The sequence below is a fragment of the Ostrinia nubilalis genome, chromosome 7 (genome assembly GCF_963855985.1).
Source record: "Ostrinia nubilalis chromosome 7, ilOstNubi1.1, whole genome shotgun sequence".
NCBI lineage: Eukaryota > Metazoa > Arthropoda > Insecta > Lepidoptera > Crambidae > Ostrinia > Ostrinia nubilalis.
This window is the reverse complement of record NC_087094.1, coordinates 5,663,101-5,688,618: the sequence shown is the minus strand read 5'-3', so window position 1 is coordinate 5,688,618 and position 25,518 is coordinate 5,663,101. Positions and strand designations below refer to the sequence as shown.

The window sequence follows — 25,518 nt, the reverse complement described above, 5'->3', positions numbered from 1 at the left end:
GAAACAAACTGGCTTTGTTGTTCGTATACAAAATTTCCGAATAATTACTAATTTTACCTTCATCGTTGGCCTTAGTAGTAACTCGTGTATGAAATATTCATAGAGTGTAATTAAACAATTCGCAATGCCGCTTCGTTGTTTAAAATACTAGTTTTATTGAAATTGTTATGATCCAACTGGTATGTATTCATTCTAGTAGAGCGCGCACGCACGCTTTATTATACAATGCAATTAAAACCTTCAATGGTATTTCAGTTATTTTACAAATTAGGCCTAAACCGGCAACTATTAATTATTATTTTCGAGTAACACTAACTATGATATAACTGATGTTTTTGCTTGGTCATGACCTAGAATTTTGTGATGCCTACAGGCTTCTAGCCTTAAAACAATGAGTACCTATTTGCATAAATGTTTATATGTTAGAAGCCTGTATGAGATGAAGCTACAAACTTTACTTCACACAATTTAATTACTGGAGCTTTAATATTCGGTCAAATCACGGGTTGAAATCTAAACTCGCATTATGCGCTACTTATTTTACAATAAGTGCTGCCAAAGGGTGGAATTCCCCTTTCTATGTTTCAGAAATCATACATCCTTATGCCGCTACCCCCCACCCCTTGTAGGCTATAAGGCACAAGTGAACAGGCATCTTCAGGGTAAGCTAGCTCTACCATGGATAGATAGAAAGTATTATTATAATTTGTCTCAAAACAGGTTTTTACAGAATAGATATATGTATAGATCATAGATCGCATCTGCATCAAGAACGAGCTATAAAAAATCTCTATTGAAATTTAGATTCAAGCTTAGTTGTTTCACAACACAAATAATTGTTAGAAAAGTAAATAATGTTCACGAACATGTTTTTTTATGAATATTCAATGCATTAAATTATCAAGAGTCAATAAATAACAAATTGTTGTTTGCTGAATTTTTTAACACTAGTCACGCTTTTAACTATCAAGTTTAGTGATTGTTGAGTATTTTAACTAACAAAAGTTTTTTTAACCAGCTAGTTATACAAGTTGAGAAGTTTCAGGTAGTAATTATGTAATCAAATAAAATAAGCGTGCATTTGATTCCGTATTGCTGTTTTCCGCTATGATAGTGTTCAAAAATCTATTAATAAACATAAATATAATTATAGGGATGTGAACCTGAAATCGTTGGTAAAACGGCGATTAAGCTTATTAGAGTAGAATACCCTACTACCTACTAAAATCTAGCCGTAAATTTTAATAATATGAATAAATTCATCATCAGGTCATTTAGTTTGTATTGCAGGAGCATGTAAGTAAGTCGAACATTAACTTCAAACTCCTCTTAGGTTCTTCTGATTAATTTCGTTGCGGGTCCAATGACAGTTTAACTTTCCCCCGGGACAAACTTGACCTTCACTGGTTGGGTGTTTATTGACGGTCAATCTGTATATCCTGGCTACACAGGAGTTACAGCGGTGGGAACGAGAGGTGGGAATAATGCCGTTAATGCTTACAAGCATATTTACCTTTTTAATTAAAACTGATAATGAATGTGACCTAAATTAATAAGAAATCTTAAAGTAAAACATCTAATTAACCGAGTAAAGTACAGTTCACGAGAGTACGACAGTGAGAGTAAATCTTTGTAGGTCGGTGATCACGAGCGTGGGACGAGTGAAAACTATTCGTTTTGTGCCACAAATTATAAGCCATTCGTGTAATTGCACGTGTTATTGTTTTACACGTGAATTGCCCTAGTTATTGTTTGTTTTGTTATCAATGAAAAAATGTTATTTTTGTAAGATGAAAAAATATTACCCGAAGATTAATGGGAGAGTCGATTATTTTTTCTGAATCGATGAAAAAGTTTTGTTAAAGTGATGATATTATGGTCTATTTGATTGCAGTAGTAACTAATAAATTTAGACAGGTTTACTGTTGGAGACGGTAAACGAGGTGTGTAAAAAGTCAGTTTTTCAATTATCATTTGATTGTGCCAAATCCAAGAGCAAAACAGTTAACTAACTAACTTTTAGGCATAGACTTGTCTGCTACCTAACATTATAAATTATTCTAACTAGGTTATAATTTCAGTCCATATTCATCATTTTATTTGCGCAACGTTATTACGCGCCAAATATTTAATTATGTGTTTAGCTAAGAAATTACCTACTTTGTCGTAGAATAAGACAATGTTACACTTGAAATTATGCAATTATACCTTTTATTATGTGAGTAGGACCCATAAACATACATTCGCTTAGAACGTTCTTTGCGACTAATTTTCTCATGAAATAAAAGAAGAATGGCGTTCGCACGAGTTATTTAATTTAAGTGACCCCATTTTCAGGCTATTCAATAATTATAATTATGCGTTTGTTGAGTTAAGCTTAAGCCATTTTAAAAGTGAAACGGTGCGAAGACAATGCATTGTTGAGTCTGGTTTTTAAAATATAATTTATCGTCTTTGAATAGCCTTCATACTATTTGAAAATGCCGCCGAAGGAGCACTTTTTAAATTGAACAGACACAAACTGTTAAATAGCTCAATTTAGTGAAAACTTTTTTCTAAGAGAGCTATTTGGAGATCATTATTATTAAAGCGGGAAAATGAAGCGTCTTATTTGACAGTTTTGTTTTTATTTTTGTAACCGAATTAATGTGAAATAATAAAATTGACACTGGCGATTCGCACAAACGCTTATGAAAAAAAAAAGTTTTTATTTACCTGTCTAACGATTTAACGTGGGCGTTAATCTGTGGATGATTTTTTTCACGACTTTGATTTATTTGTAGTGATGAGACGTTGAATACATAGATCATCGCACATTTAGGTCTGTAAGTATGACGCATACAAACTTAGGTTCAAGCATTATTTAATTTTATTTAAGCGTTAAAATGTTTTAAAAATTTAACATATTATTATTGTCTAACTAAAATTCAAGGATTTTGCAAATGCATCGTAGAATACTAACTACGAGTATTTTATGAGTCACAAACTATTTAAGAATAAATCTATTTGCATGAGGTAAGTAATTGTTTTTATTTTTAACACTTCGAATGTCCTTTATCTATAAAATATGATAAGAGTTTTTGAGTAGAGGACTTTCAAGACAATTATTCAGCAACGCGTTTCGTAGATAGCAGTCACCATGATAGAGTTGGTTTTGTTATCTATTTTAGAAGATTTTACTTTAATTTATATTTTTAATATCTCACGACATTAAGTATGTCGTAAAAATACATAACAATTACTGATACTTTCAAATACAACATTTGATTAGTTTGAAATCCGTTAAATATCTTAGTAATTGGAACGACTAGAAAATCTCGCAATATTTCTTCTGATTTAGACATCAACCAATTATCCTTTCCGCTAATCAAAGGATGAGGTGCAACGTTCAAAATGTTCCTAATCACGCTAATAGGTTTTCATCCGTTATGGCCCAATGATGTTATACATTTAACCAAGCGTGGCGCTTACAACACTAGTCGATGAAAAAATCGTTACCCACATTGTTATGTGCATGCTAATTTCAAACTCAACGGTTTCCACACGACGTTCCAATTTCCCCGAATTTGTTTTCATAACTTCATTCGTTCTAATTTCAAAAAGATGAATCGGTCCGAAACTCGTCCGATACAATTCGTTCTAATTCTAAAGGGATCGGTCCGAAACAGGTATTGACCGCAGTGGATGCAATGAACTTGCACGGTGATATACAGCTTCAAACGGGTTTCTGTTCGACTGCATTTGAATTTATTACAAAGGTTCTTTAGATTTTATTTTATAAAAATAAAATATGACCGTCAGATTTTTTGGACAGCAAAATTATAAATGCATGCTGCTACATTTTATTTAATTTATTTTTGGTGACAAATCTGCATCGTGTTGTATGCCGACCTAATTATAAAAAGTAGAGTAAAAGTGCTAAAGGTCCAAGTTCACACCTTCTTGTTAAGAAGGACTTATTAAAAAAATGTTTGTCTTATTTTACCTAATAATGAAAGTCGTATAAATTATGCGTGTTTTCATCGTTTTGTTAATTAGTCGTATTACTAAACATTTTTATAGTATTAAAAAAAAATTGACACAAACTGTCTTAATTTTTTTTATTTTTTTACGACAATTTTTTTCGGCTTAAACGTTTAATAGCTCGTTTAACATTTATTTTTTTAAAATTACTTTAGATAATTTAATTTAATAATAATAACAATATATTCCAATTCATAAGGCAATTTGCTTAGTTAAAAGAGGCTTTTAACTTTAATGCGTTTAATATGGCTGATAAGCATAATTTGTCAGTCCGCCACATTAAATAACAGGTCGTATGTCAATTTGATGCTCGTAATTATTTTATAAGTACATAATAATATATTCAGCGTCCATTCATCATGAATAATAAATTGATAAGCCGCATAAATTATATGCGATAAAAATCATTTATCACGTCCTAAAGATACAACTAAGCGCTTTCTTCAGCGAAAGTCGTAAGAATGTCGTAAGTGCTTTCTTTGTTAAAAATGACTTACCGCGATCTCTGTGGAAACAAATCACACACACAGCACTCGCAAGTTCACAGTTCACAGTCGCGCGTCAGTCCTAAGTTCGTACTCGGCCAGTGTCGTTCTTGCACTGAGCTCGGCGGAAGAGTTGTGCGTGGTGGCGCGGGCGCACGCTCTCCTAAAGTAAAACTAAAAGCGGGCGTCCACTGCGCCGCGTAAATCAGAAATCACTCGAGTTCTAACTCCCAACAATACGCACCCGAATATTAAGGTGAAGGATACGCAGTGACGGTGCCATATGGACACTTTTCGCGTGATTGCGTGCATTAATGGCCATAGAACACAATCAGAGCATTTATGGTTTACTTAATTGTTTCATTAACAGTTGGGAAAGAATCTGTAGTGCTGATTTTGCGTCATAACAGTTTATTTAATAGTTCATACTTAATTCAAGTCAATGAATTCGTAAAAATTATGAGTTACGTGATTATACTCATGATGTTCTTCGTGCGATAATCTGTGCGTCTTGTTATCTATGGATTATTAGGTTCTGAATAAGGTCTAACAATTTTGAAATATCTACATTAATGAGGACGAAATTAGTAACTGTTGACAAATAACACTTTAAGTAATATTATAACAATATATCAATAAAAATGTAAGTAGAGTTTTTGGTAAAATAATTTTAACTATTCTGGTCAGTTTATCGCTTTTCGAAGGCGAAGTAAAGTATTTCCAGTTAAATTTACGCAGATATCGTAGTATGGCTTTAAAATAGAGTTGGAGTAATAAATTTGGTTCGAATCCTGCGGCGCAAACTAAAACTAGTCGAAAATACAAATGCACTCAAGATCAATTGGAATTTCGAGCTTGAATAAATTGCCATGTGGTGAACATAGTTTGTTGGATGAAATACTCTACATTTGTTGGTGAATATGTAACTATTTGAATACTTACCACTGAAAATTAAAAAATGTATCTTTTAAATTCAGAATTTAGTCGTAATTTATATCAACTAATTGAATCAAATTGCAAATAATTGTCATGACATTTTACATTGAAATGTAAAAAGTAAAAAAAAATCTACGTCGATTGGAAAATCTGCTCATGGTAGGATATTCAGTTATAATAAATGAAATTGATAATTTAAATTTTGAAAAATGTTGTAAATGAGATTTACGACTTAGGTATGAAATTATCAAAACGATGATGTATTACTTCTTCATCCATATCCACCAATAACACGTATCGCTCGCAATAATGCTATTGTGACTGCCACAACACTATTTCAACACAGACCACTAAAGATGCGCCGACGCGCAACCGCCGCCTCGAACATTGTCACGTCATGTAAGGATACTTGCGGCGCGCTTGCAATACTTGCGCACGAGTCGAACTCGATTGTATATAGGCTACGGCTATGGTTATTCCAGTGCGTGTCATTCGTGCACGTGTTGAGTTGACGAAACGTGTATGAGTAATGGTATAGAATTCAGTAATTTGCCTCTAATTGAATATATTATGATGTGTACGTTTAAATACGTTGTGCACCATGGGGTTATAGTACTTATCGTCTTCATATTACACAATATTGAATTCCGAGCGAGTATTGAACAGCTAAGGGCACTGAATTAGTACTAAAAGGCTTAATTTAGGAGTTAGATCTCGAGCAAAGCAAGGTATTTTTTGAAACTTTGCTCATGGGTACTGCTAGGAACTGGAGCGAAGACTGTCACTTAGTCCTGGATGAGCCTCAGTATAAGAACTCTACTTCATGTGGATATTTTACGGCGCGCTCTGCATCATGGGGTAATGATGCGTCTTTTTAACTGACATCAACAAAAGGTGGAGGTTCTCAATTCAGGTGGTACTTTTTTGTTAGGAGCATGATGAAGGAATGTATTATGTAGGACACAGCGTAAGGTAAGTGCAAAGTTTAGGAGTTCAATTCCTAGCCTAGAAAAGTAAGGCTCTTTAAATCTAGATTTTTAAGTACATAGGTTCAGCTAGGGACGGAAGTGAAGAGTGTCACTTAGTCCTTGATGAGAACTCTACTTGTAAAAATAAATTGTATTAGCGGCGCGCTTGCAGTAAGTTGCGCTCGAGTCGAACTCTATTCTTTATAAGTACGGCTACGGTTATTCCAGTGCACGTGTTGAGTTGACGAAACACTTCTTATGAAGACAGGTGATCGTCTTTTTGTTACGAGCGGCATATTGAATCCTGAGCACAGAGACTGAGAAAAGGCACGTAGGACACAGAATAAAATCTATCTAATCTAGAGCTAAGTTTACGAGTTGAATTCGGAGCAAAGCATTTTTTTCTTAATTAGAATGTAGAGTGCAGCTAGTTATTGCAGCGAAGCCACTTAAGTTCAGGAACGAAATCTAAATTCACGCCGCCTGAAAAATAATTAAATCTATATTTAAAAAACCGAAGGGTCACTGACTGATTGACTCACGCACTCATCACAAAATCTCACCTACAAGTCTCAAATTTTGCATTGGGATTCCTTTTAGAACGTAGATGCTCACTAAGACGGGATTTTGCAAAATATAACCCCAAAAGGGTATAAAACGGGATCCACGGAAAGTCGCGGGCGGCCGCTAGTTATGGATATTTTGCATAAAAAGTAATCTTTCAGAATATTTTTGTTATAATTTCAAATGCATCACATGTTTGACAACAGATAAAAAATGTAAGAAAAGGTAAAAAACATATGTTAAGAATAAAACTAGATCTAGACTATTTTCGTTCATTGAGCTATCGTGTTTATCTCTTTAAAATATCGTCTCGAAGTTTCGCAGCACGATTGTTATTTATTTGTGTCTGCTAATGTGAATTGCAGCAATGAATCTGATTTGTTCTTGTTTTCTGATTTATATTTTTTACCAAATAAATAACAAGACAATGTTCTTTATTTATGGCGACGATCCAAGAATTATTTTCGAGAAGGTACGAGTATTATTATTTTATCATTCTGTTTAGATGTTCAGTACTAAAAATGGGCTGATATTGACTTTCAGAGAGAACGGTTCCGGTCGTCATTCCATCGCATTGGATAGATGCGCGAATTCTTTACGTTGTTTCCTGAAGTCAATAATACGAATGTATTCATTCAGAAGTTTGTTATCACTTAGGCTGGGTTGCACCATCTAACTTTGATCGTACGTAACTATGACGACTATGAGTTTGATAGATTTTTGACGTTTGTTAAAGTTAAAGTAAGATGCTGCAACCCAGCCTTAACGACTTAAATGTCTAGTTTACAAATAAGTATCAGTGTTGTGACTTTCTCTTGATTAGCGATAAGTAGTTATAAACAAAAATACAACGTACCATGATTACCTACTTTACATATGATTTTATTTCACCACCAGGGAGCTATTTCCTCCCTATTCCGGAATCGACTTATTTTATTACTACAAGTTTAAGTAATATCTACACGAGTATTAATTTGGAGGAAGAGTGATAGTATTTCTACGATAACTAAATTCGGAAAGCTGGTGAGAGCCGCACGCGCCGAGCAATCTCTAGAATGCTGTTACTTGCCGCCAGATGGCAGTAGGCGTCAGCAATTGTATGCATGCGGCTACCATTGTTTAAGAATTTATTAAAATTGTTCTGTTAAAAATGAGTGGTTATTTTATTAGAAGAGGGAAAGAAAGCTAGGAAAAGATTTGGAATAACTTTTTTATTATTTTTACTGCATTAATTGAAATAAAATACGCAAATGCCAATAAAGTAGACAAAGTCTATGTCAAAGACTACAACTAAAAATTATAGGTTTTTATAAAAACATAAACTTTGCATGAGTGGTTAATGAAAGCCTAGATACGATATTATTTGCCAAACACCCATCTGACAATCAACATTGTTTGGGCACCTTGAAAATCTCATTACTAAGTTTAATGCCCGATCAGTTTTAAGGCCCTGGTCAATAACACTCACGACTCATTTCGATTGTACGTTTTGTACTTTTTACCTAAAGCTTAATTGTTCCTTCGCGATGTAACAATTATGTATGCTGTAACAAGCACTAATAGTTCGGATGAAGTGACCTCTCTAACGATGGCCTCTTGATTTATTACCCATTTAACCTTTATCTGGTACAAAATGAGACAATACATAACAGTTTGTGGGTGCAACAATGCCTAATGGGTTAACGGTAGTTAGTCTAGAAATTAAGTTAATGAAGAATGCTTACGAAGTGGTTTCGTACTTTAAAATTATGATACTAACTTTTTTGTCTTTAACTTTTAATTTTGTACTTTTAGTACTTTTAAACTCTGGATTCACAATCGGATCTAAGGATGCAGATGTGATCTCTTAGGATAATAATTTAATTGGAAAGTAATATGATAATCTGTTCTTATGAAATTAAGTATTTATACTCAGTTTCATCCTAAATTTGATATTAATGACGCTTAATTTTTTTTAAAAGATTAGCCTAAGCGCTCCTGCACACGACGCCGCCACCGCGCCGCCGCCGCGCCGTCGCCGCGCCCCTACACTGTTCATTATGCACCGAGTAAAGCCCTATGTACGCCGGTGGCGGCGTCGTGTGCAGGAGTGCTAAAGTTAAGGCCCTAACAGGTAGAAATTGAAATTACTAAAATTAACGATGGATTAACATGATTGAAAATAGGAAAAGATATAAACCCTGCAATGCAACAATAGCCCCTTTAGAGGATTCACCCTTTTAGCAGTAGGAGTATGACCCACAGCAGATGGTTTTAACACATCATCTCAGGTTCCTCCAGTTTGACAAACAAAGGCTACCTTATACACAATGCGTCTCATCCTCGACACTCGATATCCGAAGGGCACTGCCTATTAGCAAACGAGATCTAATAATGACGTGCCTAAGGGAGTTATCGCCTTACCCCTTGTTACGGTATATTCTTGGAAAATGTTTAGATCCAATTATTTGCCGGAGCCAGTGAGTGTAACATGAGGCGTCAATACAACACTGGTTGATTAGCTCGAAGGCGTAGGAGAAAAATCGCGATACACACGAGCGGTCTGGCGCGCGAACTTGCTGGATTTCGTTGAATTCCATTAGTATTAGCCTGGCGTTTGTATGTTACAATGTTACGAATATTTGTTGTGGAGTTCGAAAATAGTTAAAGTGACTGCCCACTTTGTTTAGGGAACTTGGGAAGAGATCACGAAATTGTACCAATCTGTCACGAAATTCAAGAATGTCACATTGTCTTGAGACCCCCACATATCGACTAGATTACAAAGTCAACTGTTGTTGAATCACTCTTAGCAATGTTATTTATATTTACATCTTAATATTATGTATTTATTAACAACAAAAGGGAAGCTGGTCTGCATCTTGACGAATAACAATTTTCTCTTTACAGGTATTTAATCTTCAATATGAGGAACGTACGGGATGTTCGCCGTCTGCCGCAGCCATGTGTATCCCAAGTAAAGACATCATCAAGCTATTTCCTATAGGTGCCAATTAAAACGATTTCGGTACGATAGTCACGTCGATAACGTGACTGTTACGCGATTCCACCTTTTTCCGATAAACAATTTATTGTGTTTTAATGCCTTTTATTTTTACCGCCAAAAACTTTTTGGCGCTGGCTGGAATGAACGAAAGTTATTTTTTGCCGATGGTGTTTTGTTTTTCTTCAGTTTGTTTAACTTTCTTCAGCTATGTAATGAGAGCGAATACTGGCATAAAATATTGGCTTCTTGTAAAATAAATGAATATTTTAACGGTTAATGGTTTGGATTATGTAATTGGTGTAATGGTTTACTGCTGTTAGGTATTTTATAATTATCATCGTAGCACAGTGACTCGACGGGTTGACAAAAACTTAAGTAGTGAATGAACTGCTTTGAGTTGAAAATGTAAATTATAAATTAAAAAGTCGGTGTAGCAAATAAAGTAAGTTGGAATTTTGGAAATGAACATAAGTATTGTGATTTTAGTGCTGGACTGTGTAAATCAAAACAAAAATAATTAAAAATGTGTCTAGACTTAGATTTGATGTCATTTAATTCTTACGCATATTGGCCTTATTGCTTGCCTTCCAATTAATGCTGTGGATAAATTCAATTTTGCTGGCAAGAAATAAATATGTATAATGTTCATCTGTCTTCGTAAATATATTCAATTATAATATTATTATGGATTTAATGACCTAAAACTGTACAAGTTTGATTTGAACAGAAGTTTCAATTTCAAATACTTAATAGATCAATTAGATAAGGGTTTAATTGACTTACTGAAGGGCTTATCGTATAATTACCCGTAAATAAACGATATTTCCTATTTGTAAACTTCCGTCAGTGTTTCGATATACTTGAAACGATCATTATCTTATGATAATGCAACTGCCTAATAGTGACATGCGTTTAGACTTTTTATGTCTAATTAAATAGTTGTAGGACACAAAAACATAAGCAATTATAATCCTTATTACTGACAACATTGAGAAATATATGCTGTTTAACAATTTTCCTATCAATCAATGACAACAGATCATTATAAAGGGTGACAGGTGCATGATAGTATAAAAAATCTCCGGTAAAACAAGCCAAATTAGAAGTGGGCGTTTCAAATTAACGGTCAAGTTTTTTTGTATACCAAAATAAATAAAATTGTTATCTTGGCAATCAATCTCTCTGAAAGTACAAATGAAAATGTGATTCCTTATTGTGTTGAGAACATTTAATTTGATTTAATATTAAGTTCCGTAATTATTTCTCAATAATTGAACAACTTTCTGTAGAGACACTGCCGGGAATGGTGATTCGAGCAATAGGTTGAAAAATGTGTTGTAAGCCTTAGAAAGGAAGACCTCATCATCATCATCATCATTTCAGCCATAGGACGTCCACTGCTGAACGTAGGCCTCCCCCTACGATTTTCACAAAGGCCGATTGGTAGCGGCCTGCATCCAGCGCCTTCCTGCTACCTTTATGAGGTCGTCGGTTCACCTTGTGGGTGGACGTCCTACGATGCGCTTTCCAGTACGGAAAGGACCTGAATGACCTATTTTATTTTTATAATCGTTCTTCGTCATTTACTTATTTGTAACTGAATTTGTGTTTGTCTTCCTATCTAAACTGAATGAGATCTAAGCTGGATCACTTGGACTATTTGTATTGCATTAGTTTCTTAAAATAACTGCTATTATAGTTAGATAGATATTTTTTTTTTTTTTTTAATTTATTTAGGAAAACAAACAACTGAACAATACATATTTTTTCTTAAGATAGTTCAATAAATATACAGACTAATTGGACAGTCAACACCGTTAGGGTAAGTCCAGGATAGATGCCCCACTTTTTGAAACAGCTCTGTAACTCAGTCAGTAAGTTTTTATCAACAATTTGACCTTAGTATCTGTAAACTTTGGTCTTTCGTCTATGATATTACTGTAATTATTTTAGTTTAAGTTATACCGATTCTGAGTAAATACCATTTTAATTGACCTCTAAAAAGTGGGATAGACGCCTAATGTGGGGGATAGAAGACTCACTGTATGATTGCTTCAAAGGATAGATGCCTGATGCAGGGATAGATGACTCGTTAATACAGTTTTTGAATTCTAAGGATCAAATGCATTTTGAAATCAAACAAGCCAAGTATTATAATTTAAGATTATTTGTTATTAAATGAATTAAAAATGAAATTTAATATTTTTTCTTAAAAATAGTACATAGTACATCCACCCGAAGTCGGGTAAAAAGGTAATTCGATCAGAAGTGGCACCCTATTTATTACTTTCCTAAGGTTAGCCGTACTACATTCTTTTTTCTTCTTACTTGCTACTTGTGACAAAAAGAACAGGTTAGGATAGATGCCCCTAGGTGCATGGGACATGGCCCTAAGGGCATCTATACCAAAAAAAAATTAGGCAACTATCCTTTTCGCATAGGATAGGTGCCTTTTTTAATAAAAAATATAATAACACTAAAAATCGAATTAAACATAGCTATCCCGTCTAATTTATAAGATAGTCTATCAAATTATATAAAAATCTGCTTCATTTTACAGCTGACATAAAAATTATCCATTAAAACATACTTACCAATTTTATTTCGACGCTCGCTAAGGTTTGGCCGCGGAATATTTTTGCTCTCACTGGCTAAACGAACGCACTCTTTAATGGTTTGCGAGGCGAAAAATGGTACGGGGAGGTCCCTTTCTATTATACGTACTATAACTTTAGGCTAAGTTGCTTGTAACATAGTGTATTTAAAATCGCGACACCTATCCCACTGGGGCATGTATCCTGGAATTACCCTATCCTAATTTAATAAAATGAACATGCAATGTACATTTTATGTAGATATAACATTAAATCCTTTAGAAAAGTTACAGTTGGGTTAAGTTTCATACGATACAGATATTTTGAAATCATGACAATGATAAAATTGATTTTCCTAAGTTGATATCAACACGCTAAATAAATGTGCATCTGTTGAAATAATTATGATTTTAACTTATAGACCGTGCAAAAGAGATATTTACTTTAATTTTGACGCATATAAGGCTGAGTTGCACCATCTTATTTTAACCGTGACTATAACCATACCGGTGTTTTTTCTATGGAAGTTGACTAGACTTTTGTCGTTTGTTAAAGTTAAAGTAAGATGGTACAACCTAGCCTAAGAGTTCCCGAAGAAAACACACTTTTTGTCGGCCGATAGTTTGGTCAAGTCAAACCAGTCGATTCCTCATACAACTTAGAACTTTCCTTAGAACTTATATTGGCGACACTACAAGTAAAAAGCTTCCGACGTCTCTCAGGCAAATTGGAAATTATTAAAACTAAGAACACTTTTATGTTTTCAAGACCACTCGATTCCTTTAAAAAAGTCTCTCAGTGTGCTTTGACGACCGTCTTTCAGTTCGTTCATTTTACATGAATAGGAAACCGCTTTTTGCATCTAAGTTCTATACAGGAATATTAATTATTTCATTTCGTAATTTGAAAATGACTGCTATTTGCAGTTGCAGGTGAAGTTTGTTGCGAAATCGTACCATGGCGTCCCTAAAAGTTTTGATTCGTTATAAAATTGTGAACTGCTATGATATTAAGTAGGAATGATGGCGGCATATTCAGCTAAATAGGTACATAAATTTTAATTTTTATAAGTCTACTTCCTGCCAGTATTATAAATGTGAATTTTGAAAGGATGGACTAGCTACTGAACCGATTTAGACGGAATTTGGTACAAAGGACAGTTTTTATCCCGGTTTTTGGAAGTGGGACACACATGGGATAAAGACTTTCTGCGACAGTCTGAAATTCACGTGCATGATACTTGTAGATAACGGCCAAAATCTGGTTTTGCAATAAAAATGTGTAGTCTTTCACCAACCAAAACTTTTGTACAAGTTCAAAATGTTTCTTTTTGTACTCATCACATTTTTAGCAATACAAAAAAAACACGCACACTATTCTAGCGAACGCTCGCATCAATTACACGTACTCACGTAAAACACTCAAATTGTAATTGACACGCGGCACAATGAACAATTTAATTGATAACGATTGCTTTCGACAACGATCAACAAAAGATTTCCTAACTGACGAAATTATGCAAATGTCGCTACGGTTCTATAGTTATGTGTTTCATACGTGAATTTCGCAACCGACCTTTAATACGTTGTTCACCTGTACGTGATTCTATTCTGTTACAGCCCAAAGATAACAGTTATTTCATTTTAGATAACTCAATAAAGCTTGGCGTAGGTCAGTAGCCAGTAGCCGGTGGCAATACTTTTTCTTTCTTTGTGATAGCATAAACTGTTATGTCACGAGTTTACACACGGATAATTTGTAGTAAGTCTAATGAAAGTAGTTCATGCTATTATACTTAGAAATCTTGCCCACAAAAAACGCCGGCACTAACCAATTACCTATGACTAATATTTGTTTAAACATACTTAAAGGACATCATCCACGTTTCATATATTTTTGGTCCAAAATCAAAAGTGCCGGCCAACAAAAAAAAGTGCTGTATTCTGACAGAATACGTCTGCCTTAGCATTTGTTACTATGGCACCAAAGCCGCAGCTCCACTGTGCGTCGAGTATTTGAGATCTAAAAGTCATCGACTATTCATACATTTTTTGTTCAAAATCAAAAGTGTCGGCCAATAAAAAAAAAGTGCTGTATTCTGACAGAATACGTCCGCCTTAGCATTTGTTACTATGGCACCAAAGCTGTAGCACCACTATGCGTCGAGTATTTGAGATCTAAAATTCATCGACGATTCATACATTTTTTGTTCAAAATCAAAAGTGTCGGCCAATAAAAAAAAGTGCTGTCTTCTGACAGAATACGTCCGCCTTAGCATTTGAAGTGCTGTATTCTGACAGAATACGTCTGCCTTAGCATTTGTTACTATGGCACCAAAGCCGTAGCTCCACTGTGCGTCGAGTATTTGAGATCTAAAAGTCATCGACTATTCATACATTTTTTGTTCAAAATCAAAAGTGTCGGCCAATAAAAAAAAAGTGCTGTATTCTGACAGAATACGTCCGCCTTAGCATTTGTTACTATGGCACCAAAGCTGTAGCACCACTATGCGTCGAGTATTTGAGATCTAAAATTCATCGACGATTCATACATTTTTTGTTCAAAATCAAAAGTGTCGGCCAATAAAAAAAAGTGCTGTCTTCTGACAGAATACGTCCGCCTTAGCATTTGTTACTATGGCACCAAAGCTGTAGCACCACTGTGCGTCGAGTATTTGAGATCTAAAATTCATCGACGATTCATACATTTTTTGCTCAAAATCAAAAATGTCGGCCAATAAAAAAAAAGTGCTGTATTCTGACAGAATACGTCCGCCTTAGCATTTGTTACTATGACACCAAAGCTATAGCACCACTGTACGTCGTAGTATTTGAGATCAAAGTCAGTCGTTTCATATATTTTTAGAACTCAAATACTACGATGCACAGTGGTGCTACAGCTTTGGTGCCATAGTAATAAATGCTAAGGCGGACGTATTCTATCAGAATACAGCACTTTTATTTTTTGGCCGGCACTTTTGATTTTGGACCAAAATGGATGATGTCCTTTATGATTGCAACGTAAAATAGATACCTAATCATGCATTAACTCAGCAGCTCTATTATTATTACATCTAATTAATAATAAATTATTGGTCAAATTCTTTTTTGGTGGATCCTACAGATTGAGTTTTTAGTCTGAAAACAGTCCAATTCTGGTTTTCTATTCTATTTTGTTTGTGATTACCGTAAACGATTCGACTTTCTTATTTGGGCTTTGTTATTATAGCAATTATCATGCATAAATAGGTCAAAGTTGATTACAGTGGAGTTTTCAATGACTTTAGGAACCAAAATTAACTGTTTTCAAAAGGATCTAATAATTACTTTCAGTGTTTCCATTGAACGGTCACTTTGTCATTGTAGAGCCAAAGCACATCAAAGTATACACTTTTGTTGCAGTCAGTTATAACAAAGTTAATGTTTTATATTGTGATCAAAATAATAAACATTATATCACGATTCCTTACGTCATTTTTTGTAACTACAACATTAAGTCCCTGCAAAGATGATTCTTTGAAAGAGGATAAGTAGGATACTATCCTACTAATATTATAAATTATAATGTTTATGATGATGGATAGATGAATGAATGGATATTTGTTGCTCTATCACGCTAAAAGTACGGAACGGATTTGATGAAATTTTACAGTTTTATTGTTTTACTAGCGGCCGCCCGCGACTTCGTACGCGTGGATCCCGTATTACCCCCTTCATCTATCTTACGCGGTATAGATTTTTTCATACAAAGGTTTTTTCCCGCTAACTCCCGTTCCCGTGGGAATTCCTAAGTATACTATAACCTGGCCAGGAGTATGAAGAATAATTGTACCAAGTTTCGTTAAAATCCGTCGAGTAGTTTTTGTTTCTATAAGGAACATACAGACAGACAGACAGACTAAAATTTTACTGATTGCATTTTTGGCATCAGTATCGATCACTAATCACCCCCTGATAGTTATTTTGAAAATGTATTTCATGTACAGAATTGAGCTCTCTACAGATTTATTATAAGTATAGATTACAATGATATTATAAATTCACACAGGCGAAGCCGAGGGCAAAAGCTGGTGCATCTAATACGAAGAATATTCTGGTAACAACAGAAAACTAAATTTCCCAAACTCAAACCAAATCATTACTAATACATACTAGGTCACTACAATCGCCATTGTATATTCCGTCCATTGATTGATTGCTGTTAACTACAACGATCAATCAGTTCACGTCAATAGGCAATTCCGCTTCTTGTAGGCAATTAATAAAACTTGATAATTAATTTGTAAGTTAATAATTACAAATGAGAGCACAATAAAATTACGGCGATCGCCTTTGATGGCTCAATGCCAATAATCGGCACGACAGAGGGTAATTGGAAAATAAATTGTACGGACAGGACTTTACCGGGCTGGCTTGGACAACAACACAAAAATTTTAAAGTTGTAATGTTGGCTAACAAGTAGGTATCTACTGGAAGTCTACCTCTAAGGTCGCAAAAAAAATCTTAGGCTCAAGTTAATTCAGCAATTTTAATAAAATATCGATTAGTTATTGTACCAGTCATGTTGCCATGATAAAATAATATTTTCCCTTTGTAAATTTGACCATGCTGCTCTACAAGTCCCTTTTTCCATTGATGGTGAATGATGTATGTAATCTTAGGCTGGGTTGCACCATCTTACTTCAACTTTGACGAACGTCAAAAATCTGTCCAACTCCATACAAAAAACAGCGGTTATCGTTATACACTCGGCATCAAATAAATAGCACCTCCCGCGACAAGCACTTATCAAACGTATGCATCCCCACTTCCTACCAACATTGGTACCATTTGAAAGCCTAGTTCTAAACTTCATTTCATTAAAGGAAAGGTTTTTACCCCAAAAATGTGTCTTTACAAGGATCCAGAGTCACTTCTTCAAAAAATAGGTAGTTACGCTATAGTAATTTTTTATGACTATAAAACTGTTAAGTTGGGATTAATCGCTATCCATCTGTTAAAGAGGACACGTGAGATCTTTATTTGGTTTTATAACCATAAAAATTGGTCTAATTGATCCCAGAGGTGAGCCCAAAGTAAGGTCTATTTTCAAGTCACATTAATGGTATATGTTAATCATTTATTTAGAAATGAAATGTATTTTTCTTTAAGGATATTTATTGGGCTTTCAAATAACACCAATATTGTTGGGGTACCATAATTGTGTCAGAAGAAAATCTTTAAAGTTCGCGTCGCGGAAGGTGCTGTTTATTTGATGTTGAGTGTAGTTACGGACTAAGTTAGGTGGTGCAGCTCAGTCATACTACTTAGTTTTGTAAAAAAAAAACTGTTTGTTGCTGCTCAAATAAAACTTCTAAACTTTAAAACTTTATGCTGTTTTTCTTTTTATTAGTACTAATTAAATCGATTCTCATTGTTTATTACCGATGAGTTCTCGAATACTTGTATCAAACGCCAATACGAGTACAATGTATCTTTATTTCCAACATCGATATATGTACCTACATTTACTGGTATCACAAAGAGATAATTGCCTTGAAGTACTAAGAATTTCTAGAGATGGTGGATTACGTAGAAGGAAACTCTACCCTACCATGTTGAGACTGCTTTCTTGAAATACGATCATATCGTTTGTCAAAGTAAACATACTGTTAACGAATTCGTAATTGGAGTTGAAGAAATTTAATATCGTACCAAACTGCCTCTTTAATACGCGTAATTAAGCCTAAACTATTGTCGTAAATTATCCGGGCAGTAATTAAAGGAATATAGCTTCTATGTACATTTGCGTAGGAGCAACTAAATTATGTGGTATCTGAAATAGTGTCATTATGGTTATTATAAGAGGACATTGAAAGCAACAAGGTTTTAAGATTGATTCTTAACCATCCTCTTATCGCCCCTACTGTTATTATCCGCAATTATAGAAATTGCGGTCGTTATGTTGATATCTATAGAGATACATAGTATTTAAGAGAAACTCAGAGATTTTTTTACATAGTATCCATAGTTTTCTAACATGTGTAAAGTATCCTACCTCGCTCTTGGATTAGTACTTTGTGTGGCGATTAATAACGGTATTTATGATGTATTTCACTTAATTACATAGGCTAGTAGCATTTATACATCAAACCCCCGAGGCTTTATATTGTCAGATCAAATGAACTGCCATCATTATCATGACCTAAATATAAGAATATCAACAACATTAGATAAACACAATACAATTTTCCAAGCAGAATGCATTGGAATTACCAAAGCAGCACAGGCGGTAGCAGCCAGAGACATCCGAGGTCTAAACATAAGAATTATCTCGGATAGTGCATCCGTACTGCAAGCGCTACACTACAAAGCAACACAATAACAACGGCCCTTATATTGGAATGCCATGAAGCGCTTCAAGACATTGCAGCTGTAAATGGCGTTACCCTGCAATGGATCAAAGGGCACAGTAACTCTTTAGGCAACGACGCAGCGGATGAACTGGCAAGAAGAGGTTCGGACACAACAGTATTTGGTCCGGAACCAATACTGCCGATACCACAAGCACAGATCAGGAACTGGCTGCGTTCCAAAATAGAAGAAAAACACCACACAGAATGGAAAAATAGCGAAGGATGCAGGCAAACAAAAGATGCGGTTCCGGACGTATCGAAAAAGTTCTCCCGCAGCCTCACCAGACTAAAGAGGGACAGCATCCGCAAGGTCCTCAGTGTCATAACCGGACACTGCATGCTAAACAAGCACCTACACAACATAGGTGTTATAGACAGCCCACTGTGCAGGGGTTGCATGGAGGCAGAGGAAACACCGCAGCATGTGCTCATGGAGTGCAGTAGCGTGGAAGAACAACGGGCTCAATTTCTTCGATCACCATCGTCGCTACGGCAGCAGCATGTATGCTATCGCTGCTATCGCTATGTAGCAGCCTAGACGGGCTGCTCGCCTTCTGGGGGGATCTGGGGTGGTTGGAGTAGGAAGATAAACCACAAATCGCGCACAATGGCCCAATCATGAGGCTATGTGCGGTATTCGATTGCCCCGCAAAACTAACTAACTAACTATCATCATCACCATCAGCATCAAGAAATGTCAATCTCCACTGCATGACTCACGCTGGTCAGAGGGCTTAGTGTAAGTTTACATCAAATGTCCTCACTAGTGAGCGCGTTAAAAAATAGATGAAAATTTTAGTTCTTGAAAGTTCCGCTAGGGTCGCTGTACAATTCGTCATACATTTAATGTAGTTTTTTACGCGCTCACTAGTGACGACGTTTGATGTAAACTCACACTACGCCCCCAGAAGGGTTGGGGATAGGCATTGTGTGTCTGAAATGTCACGATCGACCAGACGTCGACTTAGACCTCAGCCACAGAATAAGTAATAGTACAGGTACAGAAGGATTACTCCGCAAGACGATTTAAATAAATGCGAGTCTTGCTACGACGCGATACAGTGGAATTCAGCTCGCACAGCACTACGTACCTACAATTTTATTCACCTACAAGTTTTGTCTCTTTCTATCGCGTGCCTCTGAACTCTTCTTACGTTGTTAGGGTTGCTGTCTAGTGAAAAATTAATTAATCTACTTATATGTAATGAGGTACGTATGTAGGTAAGTACGCATTCATTATGGAAAACCTTGGTAGGTTAGGTTCCTATACTATCCTAAGAATTATTGATTACCTACATGACCAACATACCTTTCAGCATCTTTGGGAAGCGAAAAAAAAGATAAATCCGGTGTAGATTTCTTTTCGAATTTAAACACCCGAACCCCGCACAATATGTATTTCTCTTTATGTCCATTTTTAAATAATACTTCGATCATAGAATTAGGTACATACTACAACGCACGCCAGCGTCCTGACGGGCGCGCGCGTGACACTCGACTGATATAATACCCGCCGGCGGGGCGCTTCGCTGTAGGTAATTATCGGATGTACTCATGTACCGCGCGGAGTGAGCCAGGCCTGCCTCAGCCTCGAGTTTAGCGGGCAGCGGGGCGGGAGCGGCGGCGGCGCGGGAGCGGCGGCGGCGCGGGAGCGGCAGGATCTTATGCGTAAAATCAAATAGACCGGTTCTCGAAAACAGCGGCGCGGGAGCGGGCAACGAGCGGGCAGCGCACTCCTTCTTTTGCCCACAATAAATCGAGCGTTAGGAATAAATTTGAATCGAAATAAAATTGTCGCCGTTGTTCAGACATTTCGTTTGCGAATAAAAACAAATATCTCGACAACACAACCCCGAACACAACACTTCGCCGCTAAAGCGCCGCGCGAGCTGCTGCCCGCTTGTTTCGAGAACGGGTCTGCGTTGCCCGCCCCGCTCCCGCGCCGCCGCCGCTCCCGCCCCGCTGCCCGCTAAACTCGAGGCTGAGGCCTTAGCGTGCCATCGGAAGCACGGAATCAAATTTCTTTGGCCTATGCAATGTCTTCGGTACCAAAGAAGGAACAATTAGTTAAATGTAAGTAAATGGAATCGAATCCAGAACTTCCCGATAAAGTTTCACTATCTTGTATCATGCAGCCATGGAACTTCATGAAAGTAAGTAAACTATGTATGAGTGTTAACTTTGTGACTTGATAGATTTTAAACTATCAAAAGATACGAACAAACATTTGTCTATAGCATAGTTTGTTTCAATGGATTTCATTAAAGATGAACTTCATTATTTATTAATGAAGAAGGTTTTTTGCTAATTAAGCACGAAGTTAATTTAGAAGTGCTTTGTGAATCTGTGATTAATCGAAGCTTAGCCAGCCATGGCTTTAATTTCGCTACAGTTTTATTTGATCAATGTAGCTGTTAATTAGTTTGAAAACTTTGATTAAAATAAAACTGAAGTCAAAGGTTTCTTTTAAATAGTTTTAATAGAATCAAAGTAACTATAAAATGAAGCATCAAAGTAGTTTTAATGAACTCTTACCTTGAAAAGAAACAAATGCGAGTTATAATAACGTTCTGGAGTTCCATATTTTTTTAAGGTATTGTTGCTGGTAATGAAATACATCTAAATAAAAGTTTAGATAATGAAGTAGGTAGATATATCTGCAACATTTACATTAAAAAAGGCAAAAGTTAATTCTGAAAATGATAGTTTTCCTGAAAAATAATGATCCTATTTCTACATTAGAGACTCATCCTTCTCTTCTCTTCTTTAAATACCATCATCATCCATAAGACATTTTTCAAAACATCAGAGTAGTTCCCCTAATCCAACTAATAATATTTAAATTTACAGATGTATTAGGCAAAAGACACGGACATGCCGTCAAGAATAACGGGGGCAAGATTGTGGGTGGGTACAATGACACCATCCAGAACGTTCCGTACATAGTTTACCTGTTGGTGCTGATAGGAACTGACTACTACCAGTGCGGCGGGTCCATCATCAGCTCGAGGTATATCCTGACAGCTGCGCATTGTCTCACTGGGTAAGCTTACTTATTTTTCAGTTTAAAATAGAAAACATACTTGTAAGGAACCTTAAAATGACTTCATTGAGTTTTAGTTAGGGCAAACCCACTCTAGCATGTTATAGGGTCCGGAATATAATAAAGATAAGATAATAAGTGATAACTTATATAGATATACTCTGATGACAGTAAATCACTAAGGCTGGGTTGCACCATCTTACTTTAACTTTGACAAACGTCAAAAATCTGTCAAACTCCATACAAAAAGCACCGTTATTGTCATTGTTAAGGTTAAAATAAGATGGTGCCACTGAGCCTAAGATTTAAAAAGAACGGGTCAAGTAGATAGAAACTTGACTGCTAAAACCTGATGATGTTCTTCTTAATGCTATCCGCAGAGTATCAAGAGTGTACGTCAGAGCAGGTAGTGATGACTCCGAGAGCGGTGGCAAGATGTCCTCTACCTCCATCTACAGGCAGCATCCTCAATACAACCCGGCGACAAGTGACTATGACGTGGCCGTCGTCAGGCTGACCAGAACTCTGACCCTCGACGGAACCACTATGAAGGCGGTGACGTTACCAGAAGCAGGGCAGGAGGTGCCGGCTGGCACTGAGCTGTTCGTTTCTGGGTGGGGAGATACTACCGTAAGTTTCAACAATAAAGTTACGTAATAATAATGGACTGGACAAAAATTAAAAGTCATCGACATAGCCCACCAGATTAGCAAGCTGAAGTGTAGAGTAGTAGTAGTAAGTGGGTGGTTATATCAGTCGAAGAACCGATAACCGCTGGAGTAAACGAGTTCTTGAGTGAAGACGGCAACGTTGGCAACTCAGCAGAACGCGTTTCAGTTAGGTGGAGTGACGACATGCAAAAGGTCATGAGCTGGATGCGACAAGATAGAAAATTGGCGTGTATTGGGAGAGGGCTATAATATAAACCTACAACTAACTGACCAAATGGGACATACATGCGCAATAAAACCCGGTGTATTGAATACTTATAGAAAATTGGTGTGTATTGGGAGAGGGCTATAATATAAACCTACGGCTAACTGACCAAATGAGACAAACATGCGCAATAAAACCCGGTGTATTGAATACTTATAGAAAATTGGTGTGTATTGGGAGAGGGCTATAATATAAACCTACAGCTAACTGACCAAATGGGACAAACATGCGCAATAAAACCCGGTGTATTGAATACTTATAGAAAATTGGTGTGTATTGGGAGAGGGCTATAATATAAACCTACAGCTAACTGACCAAATGGGACAAACATGCGCAATAAAACCCGGTGTATTGAATACTTATAGAAAATTGGTGTGTATTGGGAGAGGGCTATAATATAAACCTACAGCTGACTGACCAAATGGGACAAACATGCGCAATAAAACACGGTGTATTGAATACTTTTTTGCACTTTGACTTCAAGCAGTAATATGGATTTTGTATTTCAGGAAAACGGTCAAACCAGCAGATATTTGATGTCGGTGAAGATACCCACAGTGTCGACAGCAGACTGCCGGCAAGCGTACGGCCAGAACGCGATCACTGAGAGGATGATCTGCGCGGGAGTGCCCGAGGGCGGCAAAGACTCCTGTCAGGTTTGATATTTTTACTCAGAATACTTTATTGTCAGACAAAACTGCCAATAAAAAATTCAAATTCGAAACAGCACATTGAGGGTTTTCGCGATTGAAAAATCCGCCAGATGGCAATACTCGTAGTAGACGCGAGGTCCAAATGCTGCGTGATTGGTGGATTTTGACATATCTGTCAATGTCATGTCAAAAATAACCAATCATGCAGCATTTGGACCTCGCGTCTACCTCCCTCATTGAACACATTATTCCAAAGTAATTGATTACCTTGAGTTGTGGGTGTTTATGGTGAAATTACTAACAGACAAAATGGTCGTTAGGTCAGAAAAGTTCTAGAATGGCGACCACGGGCTGAAAGACATAATGTGGATAGGACTCTCACGGATCGATGGTCTAGTGAAGGTCGCGGGATGTACCTGAATGCGGGCAGCGCAGGACCATTATGGTGGTCCAACAGTGTACGACATTTGGCTGAAACGAACGACAAAATCGTAAAATCATAGGTTACGAGTTCATAGAAAACACCCATCATCATCATCATCATCTCAGCCATAGGACGTCCACTGCTGAACATAGGCCTCCCCCAAAATGCTTTCCATGTTACCCGGTTGGTAGCGGCTTGCGTCCAGCGCTTTCCTGCTACCTTTATGATGTCGTCGGTCCACCTTATTGGTGGATGTCCCACACTGCTCGCCAACCCACCTGCCAAGCGTGGCGTATTTCAAACCCGCGATAGTGGTCAATAGATAAACAAAAAACAATCAATATCTTACAGGGTGATTCTGGAGGACCAGCAGTGAACGACGCAACCGGACTGCAAGTGGGCGTCGTCTCGTTTGGGACAGGCTGCGCCAGACCTGGTATTCCAGGAGTATACACGAATGTCTCTAGCGTGAGGGGCTGGATCAAGAGAAATACTGGCGTTTAGAACAATTTTTACAGCTGGAATTGTAAGTGTAAGGTTTCAAAAGGTCAATACATCCCAATAAAATTCAAGCAGCCTCAGTCAAATGACATTAGTAATTACAGAATTAAGTTGATATAGAGTAGGTAATTTTTGACCTGACTAACAATTAGTTTAACACTATTTTCATCTGAGACAAGTCGATTTAAAAAAAAATACAAATACAAAGGAAAACTATCGTAATATTAAATATTTTATTCATAGACATGTAAATTAGTATGTTAAAATTTACGATAACTATGTACAATGTTGACCTTTAAACTTTACGCTTGGAAATTATTTACTTAGAGTTTTGTTATTTTTAGTCGATGTAATTATAATAAAGGCACTGTTTACTCCAAAAGCTTGTTTCGTTGTTTTCAACCAAAATGTTTTGTGTTTTCTTTATGTCAAACTTTTTATTTGGTTTTCCCGTTAAATTTTAATCTCATCCCCTTAATGTATATTGATAAACATCATAATTTTGAAGAGAAACAAACTTTGTACTTACCAGACTTTGTTAGGAGTTGATGATAATGCACGAGTCACTTGAGAATAATAATAAAGTCCCGCTAAAATTTGCTGTCTATGTTGTGTAAAAATTGTATCTTAAATTTATGACATGAACAATCAAGATGAAGTCACTTGTAAAGTACGCGTTATTATAATAAATTAGGTAATGGGGTAGGTACTTTTTAGGAAAACTTAATTAAAGCTAGTATTCAATTAAGCGCTACATGTTGACATATAAAAGACCTTACTCCCAGAGAAATAGTCAGAACTGTATGAAAAAACAGTTAACCCCACACGGCGTATGTACAAACAAAACTTCTGTAACAATCACCAAAGCAATCCATGTTTTGTTCCACGGGAAAACTCGCAAACAGGTTTTGTCAGAGAAACAAAAAAAACGAGCCGCCACAACGTGGTGCGTGCAAAAATGGAAATTCAAAATCTAATCCGGCAACCGGGTGGAACCGGTGAAAACGAAA

General features: G+C 36.4%; 2 protein-coding genes across 4 annotated transcripts in view; one reads left to right on the top strand and one right to left on the bottom strand.

Moving 5' to 3' along the window:
* LOC135073102 (uncharacterized) overlaps window positions 1-4,715 on the bottom strand; it is a 161,889-nt gene extending 157,174 nt beyond the window's left edge. For 2 of the 3 annotated variants that reach the window (XM_063967138.1, XM_063967139.1), the window contains exon 1: window positions 4,521-4,715. The gene's annotated coding sequence lies outside the window, so the exon portion shown is untranslated. The remainder of the gene's footprint in view (window positions 1-4,520) is intronic. The other variant, XM_063967140.1, reaches the window with a different exon arrangement.
* A 13,827-nt stretch (window positions 4,716-18,542) lies between these two features.
* LOC135073561 (trypsin-7-like) lies at window positions 18,543-24,890 on the top strand. Its single transcript, XM_063967730.1, has 5 exons — window positions 18,543-18,633; window positions 21,802-21,994; window positions 22,375-22,624; window positions 23,440-23,586; window positions 24,359-24,890. The coding sequence occupies exons 1-5, from the start codon at window positions 18,576-18,578 to the stop codon at window positions 24,509-24,511; spliced, it is 801 nt and encodes a 266-aa protein (XP_063823800.1). The 5' UTR covers window positions 18,543-18,575; the 3' UTR covers window positions 24,512-24,890.
* Window positions 24,891-25,518: the final 628 nt, after the last annotated feature.

Bases quoted from the DNA above. Each gene is read 5' to 3' on its own strand.
- LOC135073561 (XM_063967730.1), top strand. From the start codon at position 18,576: ATGTGTAAAGTATCCTACCTCGCTCTTGGATTAGTACTTTGTGTGGCG. The intron at 18,634-21,801 runs GTATTTATGATG...TTAAATTTACAG, and splicing joins TTGTGTGGCGATTAATAACG to ATGTATTAGGCAAAAGACAC. The intron at 23,587-24,358 runs GTTTGATATTTT...AATATCTTACAG, and splicing joins GCGGCAAAGACTCCTGTCAG to GGTGATTCTGGAGGACCAGC.